This window comes from Lethenteron reissneri, chromosome 21, assembly GCF_015708825.2.
Source record: "Lethenteron reissneri isolate LAM-NWPU_2019-01 chromosome 21, ASM1570882v1, whole genome shotgun sequence".
NCBI classification, from domain to species: Eukaryota; Metazoa; Chordata; class Hyperoartia; order Petromyzontiformes; family Petromyzontidae; genus Lethenteron; species Lethenteron reissneri.
The window spans coordinates 1,064,544-1,078,568 of record NC_083799.1 but is presented as its reverse complement, the minus strand read 5'-3'; the positions used below and the strand labels follow the sequence as shown (position 1 = coordinate 1,078,568).

Genomic DNA, 14,025 nt, shown 5'->3' with positions numbered 1-14,025 from the left:
TTCCTTGCCCGTCACCTTACATTTCAGCGTGAACCTATAATGTCCAATTTCCACTAAAGATGCTCACGATTTCAACATATAACAAAAACAAACGCAGCGTTAAAGCCTATAAACATGACTTGATAACTAAAAATGAGAAATGTGTTCCAATCAAATAAGGTATACAAAATGTGACATTTTAAACCAAGCTCAACAAAATAAATTGAAAAGGGTCAAAATGGTGCGTATTTTGATAATTAAATTCTACGTCAGAAGACGAAGCTTGTTGAACATCATGAAAACAACGGCTTTTTTCAACAAGACTAGAAACTACTCCTGATGACCAGCTGACAGTGTTACAATCAACCAAACCTCCTACTTTTATAATAGCCAACAGAGTTGTTTGCATATTTCAGTTTGAAACTGTCTTTACGATCTCTTCTAGCTCTGTTTTGTTGTGTGCTCTGACTAATGCATGTTTGTATTTATTTGCTAATATGCACAATAGATAGAACACACAGGCAATATGACCCTGAATTATTTAACACGATTTTTGGCTTTGCAAATAGGGTCATCATAATTGGCAGGTTCAATTTTCTCGTTCAAACTTGGTTTAAAATGTAACATTGTAACATGTTTAGCTTGGTTTAAAATGTAAAATTTTGTATATAAACCCTCTTTGCCTTTGAAGCTAAAATGTATAATGTATGCATGTGTTAAGAGATGTTCAATGGCATGCTCAATTAAATACAAGCGAAACAGCATTCTTTAATATTCAGCCAAATGTATATATGTTGAACTTCTTTCAAACTGTGCGTAGCCAACCATGCTAATCGGTGACTAACGAGACGACCTCGGTATGTTCTCTCAACATTCCAAGCCTAATTCGTGCAGTTTTTTTTATATCATGAACAATAACATTGAGAATATGGATCTGTAATATTTTCCCAATACAACCCTGCATCCCCCAACATTAGTCACCCATGCCCCAAGAAGGGATTTGTAATGGTAACATCCAAAATCTGTACAGAATATAGTATATCCTACTGAATATAAATAGAGTTGAATACATGGATCACCTGGTAGAGGTGGCATGTTAAATCAAGAGTCATCTTTGCTAACTTTATAATTATAAACAATTAGCAAATAAAATTACGCTTTCGCAAACAGCGTGCATTATTGTTTCAGCACAGCTGTACAGCAAGAATAATTCCATGCTCAGTTGTGCTCTGTAAACGTAATGCCAATGGCCACGCTACTACTGTAATGGACAGCATTCCCAACAGGACATCTAGATTCGGCGTCTCAGGCAAAATACGGTTTCACAATCAAAGCCTGTGACATCGAAAGTACCAACTGGCAGCGAAATATGGAAGAAATGCAAGGGGGGCTGTAATTGGTAATGACAACCAAGGCACATACAGACAAGCTAGGCAGACCTATCATTATCAGAAGTGGTATCTAAGCACACGTATGCAAAATAAAGTACTTACAATGTATTTAGGAAATATCCAGTGAATTTCAGACACAGACATGGGTCGTGCATGTGCTGATAAACAAGTGCATGCATTACTATCCATGGGCAAACATACATACTGATTAGACGTAACCATACATTAATTCACACTGGAATACGAGAGAAATAACACGTTAAAACATGCCAACAATAAAATATCGGAGGCAGACACTGGGCCGTTGATATGGCCTCGCAGTCGCGCATTCACCAATTGTTGCAGAGGTTTGAATTCAGATGCCTCCCTGGTATTCAATGCGGGTGAATTAACCAAAAAAAATATGCATTACCAACTGCGTGGACACAAAAAAATCCTATGATGTCTTTTGCAAGAGTAGGAAGCCAGTCATTCTCAAAATTTGCCACTTTGAAAACTAACCCCCAGATTACTCAATTGGGATTACACACAGCAATCAACTCCTTGAAAAGTCATGAGGCCCAGTGAGGCTTTCCTGGTTATACAAGAACAATAATAATTAATCATGCAAACATACACATTCAAGAGGCAGCCATGTGTACATATCTATATTATAACCTTATATCTTACATACTTGTTCGGATTATTAAATATCACTACATATCGAGACGAGGTTTGGGGGGGGGGGTAACTTATGCCGACTCTGGAATGCATCATCAACAGTTAATTAGAGAGTTAATTATATGGTGAAGAGTAATTCCCAGCTGCGCTATACGAGTTGGGTATTGTCTGCATTCTCGTAGGTTATCTTCTGGTTCTGCTGCTCTGGTTTTATACTTCACTTGCAACTGTAATAAATGCAGAAAAAAGGAAATAAAAGTGTCTCTGTATAAAAATTTCCACTGATCAGTGCTCATCTCCAATGGTAGACCATAGCTGGCGATTGAAATTTCACAATGCCATGATGAAGGCATGTAAAGTAAATCGGTAGACAAGTTCTGACTTACCACAAACATATTCCCACTTTACTGACCCAGAAGAATGACAATGTGGATGGCCGACTAAGGTTTGAACAAACAACCTATTGATCCGGTGCTCTGCTACATGACTGTTTTGTGTACATCAAGTCTTTCCAGTGATTCTAAGGAGGTCTTTGGCGATGGAATGTGCACATATAATACAGCATATGCAGTGGTTGCATAAATAATTCCCATATCGTGCACAATTGCTATACACGAAATGCACACAAAGCAATCACACATTTTAGGTGTTTTGTTGACCTGCTCACAACAATGTTATCCAAAAACCTGGCATTACAGTTTTAAAATATTTGAGGTTCCAATGCAATTACCCCTTCCAGGAAACCATTTTTTCACCTTCATTTAAGAACAGAAAACAAAGTTTGTTGCATTTTCTATCAATACCAGCACCCCCTGAGAGACAATACCACCTAGCAAAGTGCAAGTATTCTGTGCTCCCTTGTTTTGAAACAACATTAACAAAAGGCTCACTCATCTGTTTTTCATTATCTTGTATAAAAACACATTAAAACGTACCCATAAAGCATGGGCATAGAACAATTAACCTCAACTCTCCCATACAATTTGCAGGGTTGTCATGATTTGAGGTAACAATTCAGTTCAAGAATGGATTATTTAGATTTGTTTGCACAGCCTTGTTAATTACCACCTCAATGGTTAGATTCACTTTAAAGTAACATTTGCATATACTTAACAAAATTTTATGAACCAATTATAATTATGATTTGCATATATCATTCAATATATCAGTGCCTATGATTCAATACGAATTGTCAAATACTTACATTTCCCATAAACATCTTTTCTAACAAACTTCAAAAACAGCATTTTATATTCCACGTTCTAGTAGTGTAATACAAATAAGTGTCTACAATCAAGTAGTATGTGGTGGTGCACATCATTTTGGCATCCCTAAGCCAGTATTTGGACATTCCTAAAATTTTTATAGTGGGAGCCAGGTTATCCAACCACAGTTGACTTTCAATTTAACATTCTAATTTAATCTACTCAGGAGAGCTGTCACAATGGGGAAAGTGCAACCCAAAATATAATTTTAACTTGGACCCTTAGATTATGAATTGAATGTCACCTGGCCAAATCTAACAACAACAGAAGTATGCATGCCACAACAAAACATTTACGATAAAAAATCTCCTGAACATTGTGTTCATTTTGATTTCATTGGGTTTTTCAAGCTCCAGGACCAAGTCAGAAACTATTGTTGTAGTGGTTGTAGTAGAATTTTATTTACAACCCACACTGGCAATATATCATTTGCAAACTTGTTAACAGAGTAGCTTTCTCTACTGCCATCCCAAGAAGCTGTAGATCTGAAGGCAAGTGATAATCATGAACAACTCGTAACACGTGCAATTCCGCAAAAAGACAAAGTTCGAATGCGACTCAAGAGGTGCGGTGCCGAGCTCAGATTTCAAATTTACTCGAAGGCTCGCCAGAAAGGTGCATCTTCATCTGCTTTTTAAAAGGTGGAAGAAAACTAAATTCTTCGTATGAGAAGACAGAGATTAGGTGTCAATGTGGCTATTGTCTTACAGGTACTGTTGAAAACAATGGAAGCTCACAGATCCTCATGTCGTCTCACCTGCACTCTGCTTGAGGGCTCGGGCCCTGGCCAGGTGACGGCTCCTCCGTGCCAGTGCTGGGGCAGGGCGGAGGGGAGGGCTCCCCTCCCTCTGCCATGGAGCCCTCCTTCACATCTGCATGACACAGAACAAGACATCAACACTGGCACAGCCAGCAGCGCTATGCTGCACATCATAAGACGGACACAGGCAAATTCTATACAGAAACACAAAGTCCATTCACCATTAGTCTGCTTTATAAAGCTGCTTACACAAATGCTGCTGGAAAACACTGATCCAGAAGACACATTGGCTGATGGTTAGACTTAAACATGCAGTATCTTATAGCAAAGGGAACATTGTTTTTTTATTACATAAGCTTCAAACGTCTTTAAATAACAATAGATGTTATTGAACTACTGGTGTATATACTCTTTGGTTCTTTCGGTAAAGTCACGTAGGTAGAAAAATAATAGATCACGACGTTTCGATCGCAACACAAGCAATCGTCATCAGGTGGGACAACCACAGCAAGAAAAAAGTGTTCAAGTAGGCGAGAGATCTGCCATGGCACGAGGATATATAGGCCTCGACAGTAGGGGGGGGGAGAGAAAGTATACCCTGCAGCTGCACCCGGGCAACTGGAGTAGAGATCGGAAAGAGATGCACAGAGAGAGAAAGTTAACATCTAACTTTTTAGCGTGTGGCTCTGGCTTCTTTTTTGACAGGAGGTTGAATTTAGCAATCAAGTTAACTTTACATTTGGTTGACATTGAAGTATATGTAAAGGGAGGGGTAGGGAGGCATGAAAGAGGTGTAGCTGGATGTTGTGAAAGTGTGAATTTGAGCTGTGGGATGAGGAAGTAAAGGTGTGAAACATGTGGGAGTGGGAGGGAAATTGTGAAGTTTTAACTCAGGTGTGAAGTGTGAATACGTTCATAAACTGTATACTTTTACCAAATTATTAACAATGCTGTCTTGATTTTCAGGATTAATTAATTTCACGAAAATGTTTCACTCAGTGAATATATTTACAGAGATAAACAACATTTTGGGACACCTTGCAGTTTTATCCAACATTCATAGGGAAATACCATACAGTTAAATCCCATAACACAATATGCACGGGGACCCTGTATCTTCTGGCTTTACAATGAGAGGAATGACTAGACAAGTAAACCCGTAAAAACAAAGTTTTTCACTATAAATCCTTTATATGCGTGGCGGCTAGAGTTCTCTCGTCCTCTGGCTTGAGATGGCTGCAATCTATGGGTCAGATGATTGTCTGCCAGTATTAAGCAATTGGTAATTAAATATTTAATTTGTTTTCCCTAAACAGTGTAAAATTTTGGAGAAAAAAATTCACGAAAATTAATTGTCACACACAACGAGTCTGTGTGGAAAATGTCAGCTCGATTGGATCACGGGAAGTGGGTTAAAAAACGAGCGAAAGATTTGCACGGTCCTAAGCAAGCAAGCGAACTTAATATAAAGGATTTAAAAATATATTCGCCTGTGGAGGACGCGGGGATCGATCCCGCGACCTTTGGCATGGGAAGCGAGGGCGCTACCAACTGCGCTACTCCACCACGGCCTGTGGAGGGGTTACGCTCTGGGCTCTTACACTCTGACGTTCAGCCAAAGCCATGAATGCGTTCTATTTGAATATATGTAAAATACAATTTTTTTGCCTAAAAAGTGTACAATTTTGGGAATTTTTTTTCACGAACAATAATTGTCTGGCACAACGAGTCTGTGTGGAAAATGTCAGCTCGATTGGATCACGGGAAGTGGGTTAAAAAACGACCGAAAGATTTGCACGGTCGTAAGCAAACAAGCAAGCACGCAAGCAAGCGAACTTAATATAAAGGATTTAAAAAGACCTATCATAGTGGCTATCATCTGTTTTAAGATTCTGAACCAAAATAACAATAAACTTGTATTTCCTAATTGAGACACATGGAGTCATTCTTCAAATTAGAATCATGATGCTGACACAAAATGGTCTACTCTTCTTTGAAAGACGACACTGCGAGGCATAATTAATTCGGGTCGGGCTGCCGGATTCTAAATGCGAAACCTCTGCAACAAGTGGCAAACGCACTCACGCTGGGACACGTCACCACCACGTTCTAACCGATTCATCATCTCTATAAGAGTTAGCGTGCCCCCCCCACTCACTGTATGATTCAATTGATAATTTACGAATATGTTTAATTATTGTGAATCGGCCATGATTCAATTATCAATTGAATACAAAAATATGGTTGGTGCACACAAGGTGCCCTGAGACTGGTCACTTTAAAACAGGTCACTCGATAAGATAAAATGTCAAATTGTGGAGTACAGGATTGGCACAAACTGGGCTGCACTTGCTTTGCAAGTGCCTTCAGTAACAAATACTCTCTTATAAGCTGGAGTATCAGACTACTGCATTGAATCATTACAAAAAGTAATTACACATTTTTTTTTTTAAACACGCTTTCATGAAATGTACTAGTAATCGAATAACTCCACGACTCCAGGAAGTGGCCCCGAAGCTTGCCATAACTTAAGGGACCGTGGCGATTTACAGCCAACATCAGTTGACCGTGGACAATTACACAAAAGCCGAAACATAACATCTAAAAAGAATGTTTTAAAATATATATTTGTTTATTTTTTATGATAGAATATAGTATTGTCATCAGTATGACACAAGTATATCAAGTTTGCAGTCGATTCCACACATTGGGAAGTGGGTAAAAATTGAGTTACAAGATTTGAGGATACAACAACAACGACAACAACAACAGACAGAGTGAGTTAATAAAAAGTGTGTAAAAAGTCAAAGTGTATTCTTGCTCAAACAAGCATATGACAGTTTAATCTCAACGCACAACCCATAGCTAGCAATACAAATCACACTTTACCATGACAGGGTCAGTCTCTATAGCCACTAGAATCGGTTCACTTCCTATTAGGCAAACATTTCATCAGCCCCAATAAGTATAACCCGTAAAAACAAAGTTTTTCACTATAAATCCTTTATATGCGTGGCGGCTAGAGTCCTCTTGTCCTCTGGCTTGAGATGGCTGCCACCTATGGGTCAGATGATTGTCTGCCAGTATTAAGCAATTGGTAATTCAATATTTAATTTGTTTTCCCTAAACAGTGTAAAATTCTGGAAAAAAAAATTCACGAACATTAATTGTCTCGCACAACGAGTCTGTGTGCAAAATGTCAGCTCGATTGGATCACGGGAAGTGGGTTAAAAAACGACTGAAAGATTTGCACGGTCGTAAGCAAGCAAGCAAGCACGCAAGCAAGCGAACTTAATATAAAGGAATTAAAAAGATGACAGGCTGTCAACACTCCAACTCAGATTTGGACTTGGCAGCTTCTGATTCTCAGTTGTGTATACTGACCACAGCATCAGTAACCACTCCATTGACCATTAACCACTCGCAACTAAACTACTAATCCGTATGGTGTACCTGAATTTCTATTAAACCTACAATTAAGTGAAATCCTAGCACATTTCATATCACTGACAAAATACGAATTTATGTGAATACATGTTTTCCATTACCATGAGGTTAAATACGGATATAATATTTTTATACTCAATATTTTTTTTTAAAACCTTGTTCCATTTGAACAATTGCAAATATTGTTACAAACAAAGCTTCAAGGGCAATTTTAGAATTGGCAAGATTTGAGGTTTTTAGGTACGAGGGGAGAGAATTTTATGGATAAAGTCAAACCATTTGCTTGCGAGGCTGCCAACAGCCACAGTGCATTGAGTGGGAGTGATAATGGAGACGGTGTGCAATTTCAACCTTGTCAGGATCCTGTCACTTTGAATTCTCCAACATAAAATGAAGCACAGGTGGCATATGGGCCACCTGGAGTAAAGGCCACGAGGAATAAAGGCCCCACCAACGTACAGGTGGTTCTAGAATATAAGCTCCCTAAATTACTGCTCCCCATAACAAAGCCTTGAAGTGCACAGGCCACCTGCTAAACCAGTCAGCTGTGCGGAAATTGGCGCAGTGAAATGCACTGCAGTAGGGTTAAGACTCTAGTCTCTCTCATTGGTAACACAAGTAGTTTTACTTAATTTATAGTTACATTTGCATATATTTTTTGCTTACTTTAGTTCATGTTAAAGCAATTGACAGATAAATATTTAACCGTGACTTCAATGCATTTTGTTTATGAAAAAGTCCTTTCACTGTTCATTTATTTATGATTTTACTCCCCATAATTCAGCAATACAAGTATTTGATATGTTAGGAAGATACATTTCAGGCTGGAAGACAGTAAGTAAAGTGCAAATGACAAGTAAACAAAGTTGAGAATCACGAGTAAGGGATTGGTTTAGCGTATCATCCCACTGTTGTAGATAACATGGCTACCCCTTTGAAGTAGGTTAACAGTGGGCACCTTTGGAAAAAAACTATTGCCAAGGAATTGTGGAATTTTTATAATTGGTTCGATTCCATGAACCAGGATGTAAACTGCTCCATTGATTCAAGAGAAATAAATTGTTTCAATACTTAAGTTGCATTTAAATTTATTAATCACAAGGTAGTAATTGAAATAAAAATCTACTTTTCAATTGTCACCCGAGTGGGAAAACAATGTCAATAACAGCACTTGTTTTAGTTAAACATAATTAATTTAAGGAACAATTACAATTCTAGCACAAATGTGATTCATATTATCGAATGAGCAGTGATATCAATAACCCACTGATATACATATCAACAAACAGACCATCATACAATTAATTTTATGAAACATGCAAGAACATGGAATATTAACAGTACTATTTAAGAACAATACCACATTGCAAAAACCAGTGGGTCATTTAAACATACCGTGTGGTAATATAAAAATAGGAATCTCATTCTGGTGGATATTCCACATTTCCATGAAGAAGACCTGCCTCTGTCTGTAGGATAACCAGTATGCAAGGTGCAAACCTTGCAGATTCACAATTATACTGTGCTTCTTAGGCTGTCCAACATGTGTTTGAAGCTTCATGACTGAGATGTGTGCTTTATTGAGTTAAATACTGCAGCTATATGAATCATGCTGCCATATTGACCTTGTCATGATGTCACTCGGGTAGAACAATTCATTGTGATGTAGGCAAATCTAAAGCACCATGCATTTCCAACAAGTTTCCACTATTTTAACCCTATACATCTGCAATGTTTGCCTTTCTGTGAAGATGTATCCCCTGGATAATTAGCTTACCACCCTGAATACTCCTATATGGACAAATACATTTAAGGCACCTCTTTCTTGAGTTGCATTTTAGTTTTAATTGCTTTGCAAGCCACTTCAACACATTTACTATGTCTAGAAAGTGTCTGTATTCGCACCTCTACCACCGCTGTCATCTCCTCCCGCGCTCTAAACTGGAGCATCCTTACCAGTCTACTCCTCCCCTAAGAAAACCCAAAGAACCTATTATTTTCTTTTATTCCAATCGATGTATGCCACATATTTACATTCTTTGAGAGGCAGTTGCATGTTGATGCTATACAAATCCAAACTGTATCGATTTTATGCGGAAGTGACAATAACCAATTATATTCAAAATGTGCAATCTACATTACGTCATTACACAAATGCAGCAGATCACATCTTAGGGAGTTGCCCCTGGAAGACAAACCCCAACAACAACATGTAAACAGACTGCAAGAGATTTATCATTCAACACAAGTTGGCTCATACTTTGTCCTATACAGAGTAATTGTTGCAAAGCTTTCCATTTTTTTTATCAATTGTAAACCAAAACGGGTTGAGTTTATCATTCACTAACAATTTAACAACAGCTCAGTGCTTCAAAACAGCCATGACAAGCTCCATGGAGAACTCTTCCACCAGCTGCAAACCTTACAACCCTAAAGGCCAGATACATACACCACCAACAGCTTTTCTCTTCCATGGGCCAGAGCAGAAATTGGTACCACCAAAGGTTTAAAAACTTGAACAGAACTGATTTATTTATATGGCTAAAACGAGTGACTTATATGATAACCCCACTCATTCAAATGGACTGCACATTATTAATCACCGTTATTGGTCACAAAAACTCATTGGAACCACTAAACGTATGCCACATCAAGGTGGCACCGACAAGCAATACATCTGCTCTTGGTTCATGGATGAAGTCCCCCAATCACTGCTGTGAGACCGACACTACGAGGGCGTCTGACTTACCCGCTTCTTCCGTCGTCATGTCATCCCCCACATCCCCCGTGCCATTGCGGCCGTTGCTGTCGCCATCACCCGTGGCTCGGAGTCTGCTAGCCCCCCGGGTCCTGCAAAACAACGTCTCGGTCAACATCAGGCACTCATGCTTCATGTTAAATTCCTCTCGTTGCAAAGCAATGTAAAATACTGCAATTTGGCAAAGGCAGGTGTGGCTGGTAATCCCAATTACTTTTTTTAGCATGTAATCATATTACATTTAGATAGAATGCACCACTTGATTACTTTCTTCATTACCATATTGTTACGCTACAATACATCTACTAGTAATTAAACAAGGATAAATGATCATGTCATCAGCTTCGGTTAATTTCATTTTGTAACACAATATTTGTTCCTGGGTAGTAAGTGTTATTTTCTAATTATTTATGCCTCAAAAGTATAGAAAATGGCTATTCTTCCCCACAAACTTTGCTTTCGTGACCAGGACTTCATGTGAAGGAATGACACAAATGCACACGTTTTGCCATTGAAAATAGGTAAATTTCAAAATATCACTGGCCTGGTAACAAAAGCTAAATTTGTGGGGATTAGCCATTTTCTATACTTTTGAGGCATAAGCAATTCCGAAATAACACTTACTACCCAGGAACGAAAAACTAATTTTGTTACACTGTTTTCAACAGCAGTAGCCAAGGCATACATAATATACTCCAAATCTCAGAATCAAATCAAAGCACTGTCATCTCCGGGGTTAAATCAAGTCATTACTGTACATGTTACTTTGAATCAAATAATCATACAAGTGGGAGTGGAGTTGTGGTTTAGTGGTTCGCGCACTGTGCTATGAAACCGAAGACCTGTGTTCGACTACCAGCGGACATCGGTGGTGATTGATTTGAACCCATCCTGGACGTCCGTCTCTCCCCCTCATCAACCTGCACTGACCAGTGAGGTGAAGATTGGTTAAGCAACCTCTACGATGACACCGTTTGGGTGAGGCCTTTATGCAGCAGCGACTTGACAAAAGGGGCTGCCAATTGTTTAAAATTTTATGAACAAAGTAACAAATCTATTAGGGTAACAAATATGGAATTAGTATGCATTCTATATTTTTTTTAAACATCAGAGACTAATTAAATTTCAAAATAAACCTTCCCAACTCCAGTACTATACTCTCGTGTACATATCCAAGGGGGGGACAATCACTTAGAATGACAGACGTCGCCTGCTACCAGACAACAGTACATATAAGCAAGCAACAAATGCATCTCAATTGGCGACTGCTACTACCAACGCACAATATAACTGATTAAGTCATGATTCATCAATTAAAACCTATTCATGATTTAATGTGACTAAGGAAATTGAATTATGCGCTTAAAAAAGTATTTTCATGCATGCGCATTAAATGCAAATATTCCCTTTAGGATAATAGTCAGGACGAAGGAAACACTACATGGCAGAAGAAACGAAACAGAACAAGATGGTATGTACAGTACAAACAGTATAGACAAGTTAGACAGTGTAAAATGAAACTAAAATGTGATTCTTCCATCAAATATTGGCACCGAATGTCATTTGATGACATTGTACTGAATCGCAGGTGAGTGAATTGCTAGGAGCCGAAATGTAAAGTCACTGTTCCATACAATCGTGGCCAGACCCAACAAAGGCACACGCAGCGACACTGCTCAGGACGAGCAATTTAAACCCGAAGGCATTGATTTTAACGGATGCCCATTTAAGGCACTGATGAATATGCACTGAATGGGAAAATATCATTGAGTTTATATGTAAACGGACAATTTGCCCCGGATTAACTCAACCGTCATTGTTGATTTACAAAAACCTAAGTGATAAAACTGACACAGCTCAAAAAATGCACAAGGTCCACAAAGGATCAAGAAATTCCCAAGTCAATCACTGAGGGTGTTGACAAAAAAGCCTTGTAAGGTGAAGCAGATTTTTACGATGAAGCAAGCTTGCCGACACTATACGCGATTGGATTTTAATTCCATGGCCCATTGTGGATCTTATGTAATTTTGTATACGATATACGTTTAATTCCATGCACAGCATTTGTGGCATCAGCCATGCAAGCTGAAACAGAGAGTTAATTGTTTTTTGCTTTCACTGCTGTCTAACATTGGATTAATGACAACCCAAAAAAAAAAACAGCTCTTATCTTGAAGATGCATAGAGGCTGCATGCCCCAGCCCATCAAATACAAAGTTTGTAGTTATGTCCAACATTAATTGAAATTAACTTTACCGTTACCACTGTGACATAATTCCTATCTATACATGTTAACGCAGTGATGTCAGTACAGTGCCATACTGGCAAGCTTGACCAAGATGTATTTTTTTATAGCTTCAAAATAATGTCAGACAGCCTGAGACAGATTGATATGTACATTTACAATAAGAGCTAATTTATTCTTGTGCTGCTACATCTTTTAAGACGCCATGTGCCCGTGTAGTAATTCTGAATCAACTTTCTACATCAAAAGTGAGCTAAACACAGGATGGTGGCGAATGCACTGCTGCCACCAAGAAGCCACATGCCACCAAGGTCGCGTGAGTCTGACCATTTTTCCAAGGCTGTACCCTCAATATGAATAAAAAGGCAACAGTAGGAAGGGTTCCAATTATGAAAATGGTTTGATCTTTATAAAAAAATATCTAATTACAGTATTTACATGAAGAACTGCTTGAAACTACGTCTAATCCTGTCAATTAATTATCTGCTGAATTATTCATACAAAACTGAGGACCTGGACCTGGTTGACCCAGTATCCCTTATATGTCCTTTGGTTACAAAGGACGTATAATTATTTTAGACGCCACAATAATGTACTGTCGAACATTAACTAAATGTTAATGTCATGTTGTTCAATTATTTAAAAAAGTTACTTTAAAATAGTCTAGTTAACTATATGAATAAACATCAATATTTGTAATGACATTTTTATTCTGCAAGGCTTACGGTTTTCTATTCACACAGCCCGAGTAAACTATAGTAACCCATACATGTGCTACACTCCTTTCACCTCCCACCTGTGGTGGGAAACAGAAAAAAAATAATGGAGGGAAGAATAGTAGATCAGGGACCTTCACCTGTGAAATTTAATAGAAATTTCTGAGCTTCATTCATTTTTCACAATAGTTTTTCACCTGGAATGCTTCTGGTTTTAGATTTCACAGTATGAGTGGGCTCTGGTCAGCCATAATCCCTCACCCAGACTACCTGTCCAGTCTGCATCAGCTATTTGGGCTGTTCTATCAAGGTGAAAATGGAAAAGAGACATCTTGGGCCTATATGCTGGCCTCATTTTGGGGTCAGTGGATATTTGAGTGCTTAGATAAATACAATTGCTGGGACATCTAGTTTTAATAAATCATAAAGCATTGAGTAAACAAGGACAAAGCAGCCTGAGCCTGATAATTATGTACTATGCATAATATAGCACAAGCTGAAAAAGCAGCACATTCAAACAACCAGCTGGATGAAAACAATGGGTGACAGCATGACCTGCCTCTGCTGTCAAAATGAGTGGCAGTTGCCGCTATACAAACCACACCCACCTCACCAGAGTAAAAACTGAACTATATTAATAATTTTACATTTTTACCCTCAAATACCTTTTAAAAAAGACCTTTCAAAAAAGTCCTATTCTGAGATGTTTGGCCAATTACTTTGAGCATTTGTAACTGGCAGCAGAAAATGGCTGGAGAAAACCCACTTGTGTGAATGGGGGACACCAATGACCCACACAGACAG

General features: G+C 38.5%; 1 protein-coding gene across 1 annotated transcript in view; it reads right to left on the bottom strand.

Annotated features, from left to right (window-relative positions):
* The window catches only part of LOC133345001 (histone-lysine N-methyltransferase 2C-like), a 173,263-nt gene that overhangs the window by 127,989 nt on the left and 31,249 nt on the right, over positions 1–14,025 (bottom strand). Inside the window, 2 exon segments of the mRNA XM_061555338.1 lie at positions 4,053–4,167; positions 10,252–10,352. Of these exon segments, the coding sequence (XP_061411322.1) occupies positions 4,053–4,167; positions 10,252–10,352 (216 nt within the window).